Here is a 20,298-nt window from a genome sequence, read left to right as displayed (position 1 = left end):
AGAACAATCAACGGTGTGAATGGATGGCTTGCAAAAGAGGGCTCCTGTGCTTTTAATAGTTCCTAAGAAGTGGGTATCTTGGCAAGAGCAGCTTCTCTGTCAGTGTGCAGGGGGGAGGAAAGTCCTATGCAAACATCAAAGTATCTCCTTTGTGTCCACTGGCAGTGCTCAGAATGGACTAGAACCTTGTGTTTGCAGTGTTAGTTTGCTTCTGCAGGTCCAGCAAGGGCAGAGTAGGAATCGGGCACAGCAACTTCCCAAAATGTTCCCCTTCAGAAATGAAACATTCTAGTTCAGGACTCCAAGTGTTCGGGGGTTCCAAGATTGCACCACGACTGGACAGAATTTCGTTGAGGGTGACAGATCTGGTGGCATCAACACAACTCACTAGTTTTTGCGCTCTGTGTGTGTGTGTGTGTGTGTGTGTGTGTTAAAGCAAAGTTCTAGTTCTTAAGTTCTTTGCAAAGTTAGGTTTGAAAATTCTTGAGCAGTATGTAGTGAAGTCTCAAAAACGTAGAGAGCAAAGAAAGCAAGACAGGATTGCCCTGATCAAGGAGCGGCACTCTAATATGTAGAGCCGATAGTGACTGCTACCCTGCACATGCCCAATCTTGTCTGATCTTGGAAGCTAAGCAGGGTCAGGCCTGGTTAGTACTTGGATGGGAGACCGCCTGGGAATATCGGGTGCTGTAAGCTTATACCATAGTCTTTCGAGACTGAAGGTTGCCAACCATAGTGACTGCATGTTTAAATCCCATTTTCTCCCTCCCTCCTTCCCAGGAATCTTCTTGAGCTGCATTCAGCAGCTGGTCCAAGCTCAGAACAGTTTTGTTGTGACCAAAGAACCAAAACATCCTAAAGTGGGTCAGGAAGTCACCTTGATCCCTTCTCCATTTTCCAGAAACACTACCATGTGCCAATGGTTCCGAGGGAGCACATCAGGGTTCCACAACTATATCTTAAGTTACAACCGATCTGAGCAAGGTTACCAGATAGGATTCGGACGTGCCTACACTGGGCGGGAAACCTTGCAGGAGAATTGCACCTTGCAAATCCAGAAGCTGACACTGCAAGACGCAGGGAATTATACTATTGTGATCACCCAGCGATCTGGACAAAAGGAACAAGATGAAAAGAAAACCTTTCAAGCCTCTACTTATCTCCACATCCAGAGTAAGTGGTAACATGTGGTAAGATGGCAACAAACACTCAACCAAATCAGGAACTTGCCACTTTTTGACATCCAGGTTCCTATGCTTTTAACAGCTGTAAGGCAGGCAGAAATGCAGTTGGTGTGGGTTTTGCATCACCTTCTTCCAAGAAGCTGAGAGCAGCAAACACGGTCCCCCTCCTTCTGTTTTATCTTCACAACAACCCTGAGAGGTGGACAAGGCTGAGAGGAAGGTCCCCTTCCGTGACTCAGTGGGAATTTGAACCCAGCACCCTGACTCCACATGCAAAACTCTGACCACTGCACCACACTGCCTTGTTCTCATACCTCTTGTGTCTCTGCTGCTAAAGACACAGGATCCTTGACAGGAAGAAATGGTGGAGAACGTACCCAGCAAAGACACCCACACTCTTTTGGTGGAGCTAGAACTCCACTGCCACCTTCTGTTAATTTAACTTTGGGTGTGTTGATCACCAGTCTCTCCCAACCCTGCACCACCTGTACATGGCAAACACATGATACAACAGCTCCTGTGCTGCCTCAACTCCTATACTTTTCAAAGCAAAACATCACTGGAGCATTTTTCCTGCCACTTAATCCCATGGGCAGGAAAAGGGTCACTTGCTACATTTAAGGCTGCTGTTTAAGAGGCACAGGAGCAGCCCTAAGAAAAAAGTGGCAATCTGAGGGGGGAGGTAGATACCTTTGGGGTGAGTAGTTTAGCCTCTTCCAAATAGGGTTGCCAACTGACCAAGGGGAAAAAAAGTCCAGCCTGGACTTAAAGGCTGCTCTGCCTTTTCTACGAGTGAGTTGTAGAAACCAGCTAATGAAATGTTTCAAGGCATGAAGATCTTAGCTTCACCTCAATACCTGTAGAGCAAGCAATTTATTAAAAGCAGAAGAGCAAGGCCTGGTTAAAAAGTTGGCAACTCTATTCCCAGCATTTTGGGTGGATTAGTAAGCCCAACATGAAATACTGGTCTGATTCCAATGCCATACAAATTCTATCAACTCTCTTTGCAGCCCCTGTACGAATCGCCATCACTGCTGACCCACAGTTTCCCAAGCTGGGTCAAAACATCACTCTCACCCCGCAAGGAAACTTCACGCAGTACTTATTTTGCCGGTGGACCTTTTTGCCAGTGCATGGACCTGTACAATCACATGCTATCGTCCATCAGATCCCGGAGCATGAAGTGAAGCAGATTGACACAGGCAACAGGAGTCGAATAACAATAGGAGATGGTTGTTCCTTGTGGATCACAGAGCTAAGGACCACAGATACCCAAAACTACACAGTAACCATAACAGCTTCGTCGAAAGAGCCACAAGAGCCAGGGCAGAATGGCCAGGGCCAAGGAGAACTCGAGCAGGAGTACACAGGACACATTTATTTAAACACTGAAGAGCCACACACTGGTAAGGATCCATCTACCCCCACTTGGGTCCAAGGAATTCTGGGAGGTTGGAGGGCTGCAAGCTGTCACACCAAGGGATTGGATTGGACTGTCACCCAGTGAAAGGCACCTTAGCCCATTAATCATATGAATAATTGAATGTGAGAGTTGGGAGGAACCTTAGAGGTCATCCAGTCCAACTCCCCTGCTTGGTGCAAGTGACTACAACACCCTAACAGGTGGCCATTCAACCTCAGCTTGTATGAGTTTTAGTCTGTTCATCCATGTATTTGTTGCTAGTCAATGTTTGTGCATTTGCAGAAAGGGAGAAGCCTTAGCCCTGAAAGTGTGAAGCAGCCTTCTCTGCTTTCAGACAATGGATAAAGATGCTGCAGGAGGCATCATCTTAAAGGTGCAAAAGAGTAGAAAGGAAAAATAAGGTTTTTAAAAATCATCTTCATCAGGCGCATCTTTTTGGTTGATTAATTTTTTCCCCATTGATGAATCTAACCCAGGGGTGTCCAACTCATTTCATGTGGTGGGCCACATGAAGGGTAGGAAGGAACTGTCATTCTGGTGGTTGGGCTAACAATCTGTCAAGAGCACTTTCAGCAGCCTTACTAAACTAGAATGCCCTTTCGTTTGGGACGGGGAAGCCGTTCTAATTAGTCATAATAGTGAAACGAAGCTTCCATGTGCAAAGACAGTATACTTCTCAACACAGGTGTAGCTAAGAGGGACTCAGGGGGGCATTTTCCTGGGCACCATGGCTGGGGGGCATCAGGGGGTACCTTCCTGAGGTCTGGGGAAGCTATTCCCCAAGTCTCGGAAGGCCTTACAATTCTGCCAGAGGCCTTAGAAATGCACTTCTGGTTTTTGCAAAAACCAGAACTGCTTCTGGGGGGGGGGGGCGCTTAAAATTTCTTTTGGCAGGGGTGTCAGATGGCGTAGCTACACCAGTGCAATACAAACTGCATGGGGAAAACACAGGAGCTGAGTTGCTTGTCAGCTTCCAGAGAAATCTGGCAGGTAGCTACTCCTGCAGTCAATGGTTAGACCCCAGGGCAGTGATTTTCAACCTTTTTCATCTCACGGCAGACTGGTAAGGCACTAAAATGGTCAGGGCACACCATCGGTTTTTTTGACAATTGACAAGGCCCGGAGTGCTGTCAATGGAGGGCACCCAATGACCCTACTAATAAATGACCTCCTCCCAAATTCCCGTGGCACACCTGGCGACCATTCACGGCACACCAGTGTGCCACGGCACAGTGGTTGAAAATGGCTGCCCCAGGGCTTTAGCCCCCCACTTTCCACCTGTTTCTCTTCTGTGCTGTACCCCTCTTCCCTTTTGACTGCAGGTCCTGCGCCAAGCCAGCCAGGGAATGATGCTGGAACATGGATCCCAACTCCAACCCCTACTCCAGGTCACAATAGCAGTTCTGCTTCTTTGAGCTACTCTGCAGGAGTCATTGCTGGGGGTCTGCTCGGATCGCTGGCCTGGGCAGACTCGCTCATGAGCCTCTTCTCAGTGCTTCTCGGTGAGTAAATCTCTTCCACCCTGACAACAAGCTGGATTTGCAAGTTAAAGGAGGGGAGAGAAGCGGACTAGTGGTGATAGTGGGAATGGAGTCCAGCAGCCTGGAGGGGTGGAAATGGGGGAGCCACGAGTATCAGGATCTTTTTCAGTACTGTATTGGGGAATATTCTTTAATTGCTGTTTTTCTTGTTTTTATCTTGTCCTTTCTTCAAGGGCCTCCAGGTGGCAGCTGAGGTTTGCTTACTGGAGCAACTATAATTTTGCAGGCATTTGGTCTTATGGGACCATTTTTTTATTTTTCTTTTAAAAGTGGAAGCTTTGAAAGGGAAGAGAGGGGAACGGAGCAGAAAAGGAAGTGTGGAGGAGACAAGAGTGCTGGGCTAGAACATCCATCACTGTCTTCTCCTCCACACTTCCTCTCTTCCTCTTCAAATCATAACAGTGGAAGCAACTGGAGCAGTACCAGAGAAGGGAAGAAGAAGGTGACCTTGCCTGAGGGTTAAGAAGATAAAACCCAAGGCTGCCACAAGTTCAAGGGGCAGAACAATATGAATCTACCTGTTTCCTTCTCTTTTCCAGGCTCTTTTCCTCCTCTTCATTGAGTCCCAAGCTCTTTCCCTTAGTGTTGACCCTGGAGTTTGTCACCTCTCTTTTTGAAAGGTATGTACATGGGCCATTACGATCAGGTTGACTGACAGGTAGAGGATATGGGGCAGAGTGGATTGGGGTTTAGCTGCTTGAAGTTACAAATTGCACTCCAATGTTAACCCCCCAAAATGCAGTGAATGACAACTTTGAGGAGGGAGGCATAAGGGCAAATGATTAGAATTGCCCTTTACCTGGTTTTATGGGGATCCGTTTAAGACAGAGCTGAGCCTCAGAAGCTGTTTCTGAGACAAAAGCTCCACCCCCCTGGATCCACAATGTAATAATATAGATTTCCTGAGCATGCACAGAGTGCCCTGCTCTTGCCACTATAGAATGGCCGCAGGCTGCCTTACATGCTGAGGGCCAAAGCTTCTGCACCCACAGTTTCCTGGAAGGCTTGAATCCTATGCCTCTCTTTGTAGAAATACTACTTTGAAGTCATGGCAAAGGATGAAATTTTCTGGAGTGAGTGACAGATCCTGAAATAGCCCCCAGGTAGCAGTCTTACCTATAGCCTATAGCAGTGATGGCAAACCTTTTAGAGACCAAGTGCCCAAACCGCAATCCCAAACCCACTTTTTTATTGCAAAGTGCCAACACGGCAATTTAACCTGAATACTGAGGTTTTAGTTTAGAGAAAAAAAAAAACTCATATATTAACATCTTTTACCTACTATTACTTGTAACCCATAATGAACTTTTTCTCTAGAAATTTGTCCAATTCCTTCTTAAAGGCATCTAGGCAAGTTGTCATCACTGCTTCCTGTGGCAAAGAGTTCCACACACTAATTACATGCTGGGTAAAGAAATATTGGCAGGGAGGGGGTGGCTGCAAGACCTTGCCACTGCTCATTTTCTCAAACAATAAAATATATATATTTTTAAAACCGCACCCGCAGAAGTGGGCTCTAAGGCTGCAGTCCCAGCCACTCTTTCCTAAGAGTAAGCCTCATCCACTGTAATGGGGTTTACTTCTGAGTAGACACGCACAGGAGCAGGCTCCAAGGCTGCAAGGCCAGCCACCCTTTCCTGGGAGTAAGCCTCATCCACTGTAATGGGGCTTACTTCTGAGTAGACACGCACAGGAGCAGGCTCCAAGGCTGCAAGGCCAGCCACCCTTTCCTGGGAGTAAGCCTCATCCACTGTAATGGGGCTTACTTCTGAGTAGACACGCACAGGAGCAGGCTCCAAGGCTGCAAGGCCAGCCACCCTTTCCTGGGAGTAAGCCTCATCCACTGTAATGGGGCTTACTTCTGAGTAGACACGCACAGGAGCGGGCTCCAAGGTTGCAATCCCAGCCACTCTTTCCTGGGAGTAAGCCTCATCCACTGTAATGCCGCTTACTTCTGAGTAGTCACGCACAGGAGCGGGCTCCAAGGCTGCAAGGCCAGCCACCCTTTCCTGGGAGTAAGCCTCATCCACTGTAATGGGGCTTACTTCTGAGTAGACACGCACAGGAGCGGGCTCCAAGGTTGCAATCCCAGCCACTCTTTCCTGGGAGTAAGCCTCATCCACTGTAATGCCGCTTACTTCTGAGTAGTCACGCACAGGAGCGGGCTCCAAGGCTGCAATCCCAGTCACTCTTTCCTGGGAGTAAGCCTCATTTACTCTAATGGGGCTTACTTCTGAGTAGACACGCACAGGAGCAGGCTCCAAGGCTGCAATCCCAGTCACTCTTTCCTGGGAGTAAGCCGCATCCACTGTAATGGGGCTTACTTCTGAGTAGACACGCAGGACTTGTCTCTGGCTGCGCTGCTCACCCCCAGCTGTGCCTGCGCTGTGCAGGAAAAGCCTCTCCTTGCACTGAGTGGGGAGCTGCTCACGGAAAGGCGGGCTGCAAAGGCTCACAACGGCTGAGGAGGAAGGCGGCTCAGGATTGGCTGGTGGTCAGCCAGTGAAGGGCCCTGAGCCATTCCAACAGAAAAAGCCAGGAGCTTGCTGGATGCTGATTGGCTGAGCCTGCTGGAGAGTTGGGGAGGGGAAAAAAAGGAACCTGAAGCCTGCAGAGCGGGCAAAATTGAAAAGGGAAACCAACTCGGGGCAGGTGGGGGCAACGGAGCGAAGGGAGAGGACGGCAGTGAGCTCAGGGGGTGGAGGGAAACAGCCCACCCTCAGCCCCCACACACAGAGTCTTGGAGAGAGCCTCCATTTTCATTAGAGCGACAGCAGCTTCAGCGCCCCTCTCCAGGCTGCCTGGCTCAGCACGCGTGCCCATAGAGACGGCTCGGAGTGCCCTCTCTGGCACGCGTGCCATAGGTTCGCCAACACTGGCCTATAGGTAGAAGAGAGCTTCAGCTTACAAACTAAGGAAATCTGGGTAATGTAGTCTACAATCCTCTCCATACTTACCTGGGAGTCAGCCCAATTGACTGTAGTGGGACTTCTTAGTCATGCATGGGATTGGCTACTTAGTGAGGTACAGCATCTCCTACTATTTAATTAATCATTAATACTGGATCCCATCATTAGTTCTCATTCCGCAGATGGCTACTCAAATCAAAATGGTTTCATGTTATTTTTGGCTCTCCCCTCCCTGTGTTCTCTTCCCTAAAAATCCTTGGATTGTAGGCTCTTTGGGGCAGAGATCATCTCCTTTTGTTGCTGCTGCTTATGCTGTAAAGCACTATGTGGCTTGATGATGATGATGATGATTAAAAGTGTTTCATTTGCATGTCCAAATCTTTCCACAGTCATCACCCCAAAGCAAGAGGCTATCAGCAACATATCTTTCAATTGGAAAAAAAAATGACTCCACCTTTGCTTGCAATACCAACAGGCATATCAAGAAAGAACATAGATCTGATGCAGTCCCGATACTTGTCAGAATAAAGTGCTTTTTTGCCAGATCAAACTTCTTACTTACAAAATCATTTTTCATGCACGGACTAGTTCTATATCGGAAATGTCAATGACAAGACTGCTGTGTTCTGAGTGGACGTGCTGAAGGGAGAATTTTGGCTGGTGCACCTTCTTCCACCATGTTTGGTGGACTATAGAAGCAAGCTCTCAATCAAGCCTGCATGAAGTTTCACTAGCTTTAAGCTACCGTTTAACAACAGGGCACTTCAATCAGAATGTGCCCTTGGATATCCTGGTGCCTTGAGTACGTTTAGTGCCAGGTCGATTAAGATCTTGCGTCACTGGTGAGGCATTTGTTAATAAGTATGACTGTTTCATTCGGACCAAGAAAAGACCTCCCAGCGCTGGACAAAGTGGGCCAAATGCCACACGTGCCACTTTGCTGACTGTACATTGGCACCTCCACTGCTCTTTTGTTACCAAAAGGGCTGTTTTGTTTAGGGGAATTATTACACTGCCCTTATTGGAACCTGAGGGTCGTAGGCTGGATAACAAGATGGCGTAATGCAGAGAAATTCCCTTTTGCTTAAAGAAGAGACTGAGAGAAAGATAACTTTTAATAAAAGATTCTAGTTTTATTACAAAAGCACAAAGGTAAACATAATGCACATGGAGAAATGATAAGTGTATGTTTCTTGGTCCTAGTACTTGAATCTAGTGTACCTAGCTTTCATGGTGGTTGCGTGTAAAGAGTATTTAGTGCATCCGAGGAAATTAGAAAAAGGATACGTTGTAGGGAAGGATTTGAGGGGTCCCTGATCTGCCAACCCCAGCTGCTAACTAAAGATGGGGAGAGAAGGGGAGAAAAAGGGGGGAGGGAAGAAGGGAAAGAGTTCCAGGCGCAAGATAGTTACCTGTCCTGTAGAGCAGTTGGGGGGGAAGAGTCCTGAGAAGAGGACCCTCTGACACAACACAGATGTGTTGGTCCTTGGGGGGAGAGAGAGCATGTGGGAGGAAGCCCTCACTTAAAAGGGGTTTTCAGTCAGTGCTGAGCTGGAGGGTAGCTTGATGACTACCACACAGCAGCGTGCTTGGACTATGTAAAACATTGAAGGAGGATCAGGATGTCATTTATCAGCAAAATTCAATGGGGTCCAAGAAGGCAGTTCAAGTTTGCATACAGTACTTAAACAGTGATTGGGTTAGGAGACACTTAAACAATGATTTAAGATGCCAGACCTCCTCCCATAATGTGTGACCATGGGGTGGGTGGTTGTGTAACCATGAGCTTGTGCCTTGACCAGAGTTTTGGAAATGTGGCCTGTCTGCTGGGAGAAGTTAAGCCTGCATGATATTTTAGTCCATAGTAACATAACCAGATATAGAGAGAAAATCACAACTAAAAGGCAAAAGGGGATTTTCTCGTAACACTTTCTCCCTGTATTTGAAGAGGATGAGAGGAATGGAGGAGAGAATTGTGGTGGGCTAGAGCTTCTCCAGCACTAGAGATGCTCTAGCCCATCTCTCTCTTCTCCTCTGCACTTTCTCTTCTGCTCTGTTCCTTCCCCCCTTCCTTTCTGAATCCAGAGTGAGGGAGGAGGAAAGTGATAAGAGTGAGCACAGACTGCTACCTCTTGATGAAACCGTCTCCATTGGATGGGCCAGCTCTCTTCTCTGTTGAAGGAAAATTGTACATAGATGAAGTCAGGAGCTATGACTGTCTATGACTTTCCTTCTGGTTTAAATAGTACTTTTGTACCAAATATCTATGAATATTTCATTCCACAGACAATTTGGTTTGGTATCAAATCACCTCATTGTTAGTAATATTTACCAATGAATTGTACTGCTTTTTTGAGCCTTCCTTTTTCTCTACCTTCCGCTTATTATAGCTTATGAAATATATTCCTAATAAAGATATTAAAAAAAAAAAAAGAATATGCACATGGTCATAACCAAGAAAAAGAGCCCTGTGGAGTTAAGGTGACCGACACAAAACATAAGAGAGTTCCCTCCTGTAATATTGTTTCAATCACTCCTGATGAGGTTGCCATGTTTTTCAGTGACCAAACTCCTATGCCTTTAAAAGCAGCCTGCTACAGAGGAATTCAGTCAGTGACAGCAGAAGCCTTCCCATCTCTCTCCAGCTATGAAAAAACCTAGCTGGTGTGATTTTGCATGACAGGATCTTTGTAAAGACATAGGAGCAGGAGCACAAAGCAAAACCAAAACCTGTGGCAACTCCACCATCAGAGCTACAGGACCTCAGCCAGAGTTCCTAGCACCAAAATGGCACAACATTGTCCCTTCCTGCACAACACTTTGCAGCACAAATGCCACGCCCCCTTGTCTGCTGACATGCCAGCCATCAACTCCACTCCTCCACCACCCAATCCCTGGAAGAAGAGAAAGTGTGGACAGTGGTGAGCCAGAGTATCACATCTACCTTGTCTTTCTGGTTTCAGTGGTGCTAAGTCATCATAAACCAGAGAATGTCAGTGTTTCTCTACTCATGGCGCACCGACCTCTAAGGACGTCTGTATGGTCTTTGCCTCTTGTGATGTTACTTCTGGCTTCTGAGAGACTCTTCCAGGTTCTGTTTCTAGGGCAGCTGCCTGTAGTAACAAATCATCTGTTCCTCTTCCTCTATGAAGAGAATTCATGACTACAGGCAGTTGCTCTAGAAGCAGAGCCCAGAAGAGTTTTTCAGCCATTTTCAACTACTGTGCTCCAAACTCCCCGAGGACCTTTCGTGGCACACTAGCGTGTCATGGGACCCTGGTTCAAAATCACTGCCATAAATGTTTTTAGGAGACAACTCAATTTTCCCCCATCGGGCCAGTTTTCGAGGCATTGCAGGGGCTTGGGGAGGCTTTCGGGTTGGGATTCTGCTCTAACACACTTCTTAGGATTCCAAAGGATTCTGGAATTTTCCAAAGGATAGCAAATTCTGGTTGGCTTACAGAGACAATGTTCTAGCCAGGTATCCCCAGAGCAACAACTTACTGTATAGTTAGAGTCTGGCTTGGCCGGCTGCTGTGCCTTTTTAGGGCATGGGGATAAAGACGGTTTTCTGCTTATTTCTACAGACAAACCTGCTGTCAAAGACATAGGAGAAGAGGCCACGAAAACATGGGTAACTTTGGGCCCAATCCTATCCAATTTTCCAGCACCAGTGTAGCCAGAATGCCACCCCAAGGTTCCCACAGAGGAGGCCTCTGTGACTGCCTTCCCACCACAGAAAGCAGTGCATGCCCCACTGACACAGCTGCACCAGCGCTGGAAAACTGGATAGGATTGGGCCCTTTGTTGTCTATTGCAGTGAGCAAGTTTGGCTCACACGCACTGGGGAATAGCCCAAGCACACAAACTGAAAAGCATGACATCGCAATGAGGAAGGCCATCAATTCATGAATGTCAGGTGCGTTCAGGGCCAGCTGCTTGTCTCAGCCTCCCTGGATTCGAAAAGGAAGTAGAGAGGAAAAGAGAATGTTGGGCTAGAGTGTCAGAAACTAGCCCACCACTCTAGTGCTCTGGTCCATTTTTTCTCTTTTCAGCTCCTGCACTCAAGCAGAACACCTTCCATAAGACACTCTCTGAGCTGTCAACAGAAAGATTCACCATCCAGCAGAGTCATATTTCATTCTCCCCTACTCTTCAACCCCCCTTAAGACCACTGATACCCACCTTTTCAAGCCCTTCTGTTCTTAAGCCACCCTGAACCCTGTGCCTTTCTGCCCAGCAGATTAAAATTCAACTGGTGCCTCTTCAGGTAGCTGTGAGTTTCCTCAGAACTGGTACCTGCATCTCTGGGTACCTTGGAGCACCCCACTCACTCATTCCTACACCCAAATGAAAGTTGCAGCCCCACCTATCCTGTTGGCTTGCAGCCTGACTAGATCTGGGAATGTTTTGGTGAAGCTCAAGGAAAAGACAGGGTTGAAGTAAGACAGACAACCTCTGAGTTCCTGACACTTGGAACTCCATCTAGATCACATTCCATCTAGATCTCTCTCGTCTCCCCTGCTGAAGGTGAGAGAAAGGAGAGCTCTCTTTCTGGCACTGAGAAGGGAGTGGAGCACAGCAGTTAGAGCAGAGGGGGATAGAACCAGGCAGTGATTGTACTTCTACAGCCTTATCCTGAGCATTGCTTGGAAGTAAGTCCTAGTTAATTTGAAATTGAGGATTTCTGGAACTTGCTTCTATTTAGATATGTGAATGGGGGGGTCTTGTTTGGGGGACAGTGTGGTCTTATGGGTAGAGCAAAGATTCCCATTGCCTCCTCCTCTCTCCAAAACATCACCCTCCTCCTCCATTCCACCCTAGTTACTTCCCCCATCATCTTCCTGAAAGGTCTCAATCACCCCATCCCCCCCCCCCATGGAATCAGGCCCCCAATTTTTTTTTAAGGAAAAGCCTGGACTAAAGCACTCTACTGTAGAGCCAGTTGTTTGGACTTCTGGGATTTGACCTGAACTCTATGTAGGTATGGATGTGGGTGATCATAGGCAGGGTGACCAGATGTCCTCTTTTTCCAGGACATGTCCTTTTTTTAGCCTTGTGTCTTGGAAAAGAACTTAAATGTCCTCCTTTTCCCTGTGAGCAGGCCGCTACTCACAGGCAGCACAGAGCTTTCTTGTAATTAATAAATTAAAGGTGATATAGTTTTAAATTTATTAATAAGTAATATAATGTTTAAATTAACCACGTGAACTCAACATATGAGTGCTTTTAGCTTTTATATTGCCATGTCCTACATGTTCCGGGGATGTTCTAAGTTTTGGGGTGCCTTTTGTGGTTATGACATCTGGTCACCCTGATCGTAGGGCCAACACCCAGGAGGTGGTTCTAAGACATCTGTGCTCTTCTAGCTCTGCATGGAGCTGGATGGGCTAGCAGATTAAAAAAAAAAAGCACTATTTATTTAAAATGCCTGAATCTCACTCTTCAGCATGTAGTATTTATTTACAGGCGCTGAGCTTAGCCTTAGTAACATGGCAACCCGCAGGCAGGCAAGCCAGCTGCCCCCCCCCCCACTCAGAGTGGGCCAGTTGCGAAGGCTGAAGCCCAGCAGCACGTAAACAGAGGATGTTATGAAGAAGCCCTTATCTAGGAATGTATTGCGGTCAAGCCAGAGCCAGCAGGTTGCTTAGCAGTGCAGATTTCAGCAACCTTCAGTAATTTTCCTATTGCATAGCATTGTTTCTTGTGTTTTGAGACTTATTAAAAGGCTGGGTCAGGAGCCGGGGGCGGGACACTTCCAGCTGCTCTCTCCCTGCATCAACCCTGAAGAATGAATGTCTCTCATTGCTCTGACTCCTTGCTGCTCCGGTTCTAACTTTCAAACCCTCAGAGTGCTTCTGCTTTTAGCACTCTCCCTCAGGCACCAAGGTTCTAAGCCCTGGGTGCTTCCCAAGTAGCACTGCACTGCAACATCAGCAGACTCCATGAGTGGCTTATGTAAGATCTCACAATTACGGGAAAGCATTTTAGCACAACAGGCACACGTGTGGCTCGCTGGTTTCCCTTCCCTCCTTACAGGGTTGTTGGTAGGTCTGTGGCTTCTTTGAGGAGGGAGGGGCTATAAACATGACATGCAGGCAGTGGCATAGCTAGAGGGGGTGCAAAGCACTAAGTTTTGCTTTAGAGAATGTAAGTGGCCCCTCCCCCTTGGAGTCATTCAAGGCAGTCAGAATGGAGTCATCAGTGGCAGCAGAACAGAGGCATTTTTCACCCCCTCTAGCTATGCCACTGCATGCAGGGATACACTCACAGGCTTCTTTAGCAGAGGGTTGTATCCCATTGTCATTGGAGAAGAGGTTCAAACTGCCGATGACTCACAGTTATGACATATAACCTAAGGCTTTTGTGGTCAGTATTATTAGTGTTGTAGTAAGAAAGGTCCATTCCACAGCCCATTTCTTTTCCCGGTCCAAGGTCCTGGATCCCTGAACTTCCAAGGACACAAGAGGCATTGTCAGTTGCTACAGGTTGACAGTCAGCAGTGGCTGAACGTGTTGCAATGACAGGTCATAGGATGGATTTCCAACACATGCAAATATTGTCTATGAACACCCAATACCACACACTCACATTTACAGGGAAGCTATAGAGAATGTAAAAGGCCCCTCCCCCTCGGAGTCATTCTGGGCAGTGGCAGCAAAACAGAGGCATTTTTCACCCCCTCTAGCTATGCCACTGCATGCAGGGATACACTCGCAGCCTTCTTTAGCAGAGGATTGTATCCCATTGTCATTGGAGAAGAGGTTCAAACTGCCCATGACTCACAGTTAGGATAATGCAGGCTGGGTAAAACCAAACTTATGCTAAGAAATGCCAAAGCCCTGAATGTTGTATCACACATTACAGTTCATAAGCTTAAGGATGTTGTGTTAGGGGAAAAAGGATATGTACTTAGCAGGACCAAAACCAGCTAAAGACCATCTCTGATTCAGAACAAAGGCCTTTCACTGAGTTCTAGTGTCTGCTGATACCCACAAACCCCTCTTTTGCCCCTCCCCCCTGCATCCCGTTTGTCTCTCCACTGCTCCCTCCCCAATTTCCTGATACCCACAAACCCCTCTCTTGCCCCTCCCCCCTGCATCCCCTTTGTCTCCCCACTTGGGGGTTGGGTAAGAGGTAGCCACGCACTGCTTCAAGGATTCACAGGGAGTGGTCCGGAGACAGGGGGCAGTGGCTTCCCTTCCATGCTGGGCGATTTGATGGATTGGGTGAATCCATCGCCTCATCAATGGGTCCTTTATCATCTGGAAGACACCAGATACAAGAAAACGGTTGAACACAATAGGACTTACTTCTGAGCAGACCTGGTTAGACTAGTGCCCTTAGTCGCCTTCATGTGGCATAACTCAAAAGCACTAACAGACCCCAAAAAGGTAAAAGTGTGGAGAGATCACAAGCCAGCATCACCCCTTGCAAATCACCACTTGCTTCCTTTTCTGTTGGACAAAAGGGGAAGTCGAGGGGGAAGTGACTTCACTGGATCCACAGAAGGGCACAGTCAGAGGGACCAGAACCATCTTCAGGAGAAGAGGACAGGTCTGCTCTTTTTGCTCTTGCGCAGGTTTCATTAATTCTACCTCTGCAGGATTAAGAGATGATGGCTCTACCCAGCAGTGGTCGAGGAGCACTGAAGGCAATCATGCTGTCAGGTGAGCTAAAGGAACACCCTATGTTGTTTTTTTTCAAACCCAGAATCCAACCTACAAGTGGTGTGCCGTAATTGTAGGTTCTGCAAGCTAAAGATCAATGAGTTAAAAATCTGGGGGCCAACTTACCAGAAAAAAACTGAGCTGCCTTGCTTCTGTGCTTTCCGGCAGCAGCTCGATGTGCAGATATCAGCAAGTGATGCTTTTCGCAGCATGGAAATAAATGTGCCTGAATATCCAGGTGCTCTTAACAGGCAGAGTTCGAGTAACAGATTCAGAAATTGGCAACCATAGTTAGATCAGCATCCCTGGGTAGGATAAGCCCAATTGAGGGCTAAGGAGAGGGTGTAGTCTCTGGGGTGGGCATGGAAGGCTGAATGGCAAGATGGTGCATGTTGAGATCTCATGCACTGGACAGCAGCAGTTCAATGGGGTGTGGTCCTCAAAGAGTCTTGGTAGAAGGGGGGGGGGGGCTTGTGGAAGCAAAGGTTTTACTCCAGAAATGTGATGCAGGAGATGGAGATGACTGAAGGGAATGGGGAATTCAGATGGTGTGGAGGATTCCAGGGTGCTGGTTGCAGGTGGATTTTTAAGGGCAAGCGGGCAGAGAACTTGCACACTCCTCGTGGCTTCACACTGCAGACATCAATGTGTGCAATCAACAGCGTGAATGGACGGCTAGGAAATAGGGCTCCTGTGCTTTTAATAGTTCCTGAGAAGCAGGAACCTTGGCAAGAGCAGCTTCTCTGTCAGTCTGCAGGGGGGAGGAAAGTCCTTCTATGCCAGCCATTTTCAACCATTTTCAACTAGTGTGCGTGAGTGGTCCATAGGTGTTTCACAGGAATTTGGGAGAAGATCATTTATTAGTAGGGCCAATGGGGATGTGAGCCCCCCACTGACAGCATGGTGTGCCTTGTCAATTGTCAGAAACCTGATGGTGTGCCTTGACAGTTTTAGTGCCTTGTCAGTGTGCCCCGAAATGAAAAAGATTGAAAATCACTGTTCTCTGCAAACATTAAAGTATCTCCTTTGTGTCCACTGGCAGTGCTCAAAATGGACTAGAACCTTGTGTTTGCAGTGTGAGTTAGCTTCTGCAGGTCCAGCAAGGGCAGAGTAGGAATCAGGCACAGCGACTTCCCAAAATGTTCCCATTCCAAAAATGAAGCATTCTAGTCCAGGACTCCCAGTATTCGGGGGTTCCAAAATTGCACCGTGCCTGCACAGAATTTCATTGTGGGTGACAGATCTGGTGGCATCAACATCTCTCTCTCTCTCTCTCTCTCTCTCTCTCTCTCTCTCTCCCTCCCTCTCCCCCTCTCTCTCTCTCTCTCTCTCTCTCTCTCTCTCTCTCTCTCTGTGTGTGTGTTAAAGCAAAGTTCTAGTCCTTAAGGTGGCAAAGTTAGGTTTGAAAATTCTTGAGCAGTATGTAGTGAAGTCTCAAAAACGTAGTGAGGAAAAAGAGCAAGACAGGATTGCCCTGATCAAGGTGTGGCACTCTAATATGTAGAGCCGATAGCGACTGCAGGTTTAAATCCCATTTTCTCCCTCTCTCCTTCCCAGGCATCTTCCTGACCAGCATTCTGCAGCTGACCCAAGCTCAGAACCAACTTGTTATAACCAAAGAACCAGAATATCCTAAAGTGGGTCAGAAAGTCATCTTGATCCCTTCACCAGTTTCCAGTAACATTACCATGTGCGAATGGTTCCGAGGCAGCACACCAGAGTACTCCAACAAGATCTTTGCTTACAGCCAGGTTGGGGAAACTCGCTATACATCCTTGGGAAATGCCGGAACTGGGCGGTTATTAATCCACTCGAATTGCAACTTGCATATCCGGAAGCTGAGACCGCAGGACGCAGGGAATTATACTTTTCTGATTACCCAGAAATCTGGACAAAAGGAACAAGATGGAGAGAAAACCTTGCAAGCCTTTACTTATCTCCAGATCCAGAGTAAGTGGTAACATGTGGTAAGATGGCAACAAACACACAAACAAATCATAAGCTTGCCACTTTTGGACATCCAGGTTTCTATGCTTTTAACAGCTGTAAGGCAGGCAGAAATGCAGTTGGTTTGGGTTTTGCATCACCTTCCTCCAGGAAGCTGAGAGCAGCAAACACGGTCCCCCTCCTTCTGTTTAATCTTCACAACAACCCTGAGAGGTGGACAAGGCTGAGAGGAAGGTCCCCTTCCGTGACTCAGTGGGAATTTGAACCCAGCACCCCTGCTCCACATGCAAAACTCTGACCAGTGCACCACACTGCCTTGTTCTCATACCTGTTGTGTCTCTGCTGCTAAAGACACAGGATCCTTGACAGGAAAAAACGTTGGTGAATGTTCCCAGCAAAGACACCCACAATCTTTTGGTTGAGCTAGAACCCCACTGCCACCTCCTGTTAATTTAACCTTGGGTGTGGTGATCACCAGTCTCTCCCAACCCTGTGCCACTTGTACATGGCAAACACGTGATACAAAAGCTCCTGTGCTGCCTCAACTCCTGTACTTTTCAAAGCAAAACATCACTGGAGCATTTTTTCTGCCACTTAATGCCATGGGCAGGTAAAGGGCCACTTGCTACATTTAAGGCTGCTGTTTTACAGGCACATGAGCAGGCCTAATAAAAAAGTGGCAAGCTAATCTGAGGGGGGAGGTAAATACCTTTGGGGTGAGTAGCTTAGCCTCTTCCAAATAGGGTTGCCAACTGACCAGTGGGGGGGGGGGGAACTAGCCTGGACAACTTCTGGAGTTGCAGAAACCAGTTGATGAAATGTTTCATGGCATGAAGATCTTAGCTTCACTCCAGTATCTGTAGAGCAAGCAATTTATTAAAAGCAGAAGAGCAAGGTCTGGTTAAAAGGTTGGCAACTCTATTCCCAGCATTGTGGGTGGATTAGTAAACCCAACATGAAATACTGGTCTGATTCCAATGCCATACAAAGCCTATCAACTCTCTTTGCAGCCCCTGTACGAATCGCCATCACTGCTGACCCACCGTTTCCCAAGCTGGGTCAGAACGTTACTCTCACCCCGCAAGGAAACTTCACGCAGAACTTAAGTTGTCACTGGACCTTTTTGCCAGTGGATCGCCCTGGACATTCACAACGTATCGTCCGTCAGATCTCGGAGCATGAAGTGAAACAGAATGAAAAAGGCAACAGGCGTCTAATAATAATAGGAGATGGTTGCTCCTTGCAGATCACACAGCTATCGACCACAGATACCCTAAATTACACAGTAAAAATAACAGCTCGGTCGCAAGAGCCACAAGAACCAGGGCAGAGGGTCCACGGCCAAGGAGCACTCGAGCAGGAGTACACAGGACACATTTCTTTAAACATTGAAGATCCACACGCTGGTAAGGATCCATCTATCCCCACTTGAGTCTGAGGAATTCTGGGAGGTTGGAGGGCTGCAAGTTGTCACTCCAAGGGATTGGATTGGACTGTCACCCAATGAAAGGCACCTTAGCCCATTAATCATATGAATAATTGAATGTGAGAGTTGGGAGGAACCTTAGAGGTCATCCAGTCCAACCCCCGTGCTCAGTGCAAGTGACTACAACACCCCAACAGGAAACGCAACAGGTCCTGAGCCAAGGAACATGGATCCCAACCCCCACCCCTTGCCCACTTCTTATTCTTCCAGGACCTGAAGGCAGTTCTGCTTCTTTGAGCAACTCTGCAGGAGTCATTGCTGGGGGTCTGCTCGGATCGCTGGCCTGGGCAGACTCGCTCATGAGCCTGTTCTCAGTGCTTCTCGGTGAGTAAATCTCTTCCACCCTACAACAAGCTGGATATGCAAGTTAAAGGAGGGGAGAAAAGAGGACTAGTGGTTATAGAGGGGATGGAGTCCAGCGGCCTGGAGGGGTGGAAATGGGGGAGCCACGAATATCAGGATCTTTTTCAGTATAGGGGAAAATTCTTTAATTGCTGTTTTTCTCGTTTTTCTCTGGTCCTTTCTTCAAGGACATCCAGGTGGCAGCTGAGGTTTGCTTACTGGAGCAACTAGGGTTTTGCAGGCATTTGGTCTTATGGGACCAATTTTTTATTTTTCTTTTAAAAGTGGAAGATTTGAAAGGGAAAAGAGGGGAATGGAGCAGAAAAGGAAGTGTGGAGGAGAAGAGAGTGCTGGGCTAGAACATCCTTCACTGTCTTCTGCTCCACACTTCCTCTCTTCCTTTTCAAATCTTAGCAGTGGAGCAAGTGGAGGCTGGAGTAGTACCAGAGAAGGGAGGCAGCATTTGGCATGCTGCCTCAGTTGCAGAAGGTGGACTTGCCTGCCCTACCTCGCAGGGTTGTTAAGAAGATAAAACCCAACAAGGGCTGCCACAAGTTCAAGGGGCAGAACAACATGAATCAACCTGTTTCCTTCCTTTTTCAGGCTCTTTCTCTTCATGGAGGCCCAACACTCTTTCCCTGAGTGTTGACCCTGCAGTTTATCACCTCTCTTTTTGAATGGTATGTACATGGGCCATTAGGATAAGGCTGATTGACAGGTAGAGGATATGGGGCAGAGTGGATTGGGGTTTAGCTGCTTGAAGTTACAAATTGCACTCCAATGTTAACCCCCCCAAAATGCAGTGAATGACAACTTTGAGGAGAGGGCATAAGGGCAAATGGTTAGAATTGCCCCTTACCTGGTTTTATGGGGATCCGTTTAAGACAGAGCTGAGCCCCTATAGCAGTGATGGCAAACTTTGAAGTCATGGTAAAGAATGAAATTTTCTGGAGTGAATGAAAGATCCTGGAATAGCCACCAAGCTGCAGTCTTACCTATAATTGAGAGTGGTAGGAAATCTGGGTAATATTGGGCGCAATCCTAACCCCTTATGTCAGTGCTTTCCAACACTGACATAAGGGTAATGCAACTCTGAGCTAAGGGAACAAACATTCCCTTACTTTGAGGAGGCCTCTGTGAGTGACACCCAACTGCAGGATGCAGCACATGTCCCATTGGCACCGCTATGCCAGTGCTGGAAAGCACTGACATAAGGGGTTAGGATTGCACCCTTAGTCTACAATCCTATCCACGCTTACCTGGGAGCCAGCCAAATTGACTGTAGTAGGACTTACTTCTTAGAAATGCATGGGATTGGCTGCTTAGTGAGGTACAGCATCTCCTACTATTTAATTAATCACTAATACTGGATCCCATCATTAGTTCTCATTCCACAGATGACTACTCAAATCAAAGTGGTTTCATGTTATTTTTATCCCTTCCCTGTGTTCTCTTCCCTAATAATCCTTGGATTGTAGGCTCTTTGGGGCAGAGATCATCTCCTTTTGTTGCTGCTGCTTATGCTGTAAAGCACCATGTGGCTTGATGATGATGATGATGATGGTGATGATATACTATATTTAACGTTTCATTTCCATGTCCAAATCTTCCCACAGTCATCACCCCAAAGCAAGAGGCTATCAGTAACATATCTTTCAACTGGGAAAAAAAATGGCTCCATCTTTGCTTGCAATACCAACAGGCATATCAAGAAAGTACATAGATTTGATGCAGTCCTGATACTTGTCAGAATAAAGTGCTCTTTTGCCAGATCGAACCCTTGCTTACAAAATCAT

At 47.3% G+C, this 20,298-nt stretch overlaps 1 protein-coding gene and 1 pseudogene across 1 annotated transcript; both read left to right on the top strand.

The window, feature by feature from the left end:
- Nucleotides 1-576: 576 nt before the first annotated feature.
- LOC136661762 (5S ribosomal RNA) lies at nucleotides 577-696 on the top strand (annotated as a pseudogene).
- A 13,915-nt stretch (nucleotides 697-14,611) lies between these two features.
- LOC136661286 (uncharacterized) lies at nucleotides 14,612-20,298 on the top strand. Its single transcript, XM_066638406.1, has 6 exons — nucleotides 14,612-14,727; nucleotides 16,285-16,677; nucleotides 17,685-18,080; nucleotides 18,371-18,484; nucleotides 19,106-19,182; nucleotides 20,119-20,298. Exons 1-5 carry the CDS (start codon nucleotides 14,673-14,675, stop codon nucleotides 19,177-19,179), a joined length of 1,032 nt encoding a protein of 343 aa, XP_066494503.1. The 5' UTR covers nucleotides 14,612-14,672; the 3' UTR covers nucleotides 19,180-19,182; nucleotides 20,119-20,298.

This window comes from Tiliqua scincoides, chromosome 10 (genome assembly GCF_035046505.1).
Source record: "Tiliqua scincoides isolate rTilSci1 chromosome 10, rTilSci1.hap2, whole genome shotgun sequence".
Lineage (NCBI taxonomy): Eukaryota > Metazoa > Chordata > Lepidosauria > Squamata > Scincidae > Tiliqua > Tiliqua scincoides.
Note: the sequence above shows the minus strand (reverse complement) of the source record. Positions and strands in the feature narration are given on the sequence as shown.

Bases quoted from the DNA above. Each gene is read 5' to 3' on its own strand.
- LOC136661286 (XM_066638406.1), top strand. From the start codon at position 14,673: ATGATGGCTCTACCCAGCAGTGGTCGAGGAGCACTGAAGGCAATCATG. The intron at 18,081-18,370 runs GTAAGGATCCAT...TTATTCTTCCAG, and splicing joins CATTGAAGATCCACACGCTG to GACCTGAAGGCAGTTCTGCT. The intron at 18,485-19,105 runs GTGAGTAAATCT...TTCCTTTTTCAG, and splicing joins CCTGTTCTCAGTGCTTCTCG to GCTCTTTCTCTTCATGGAGG.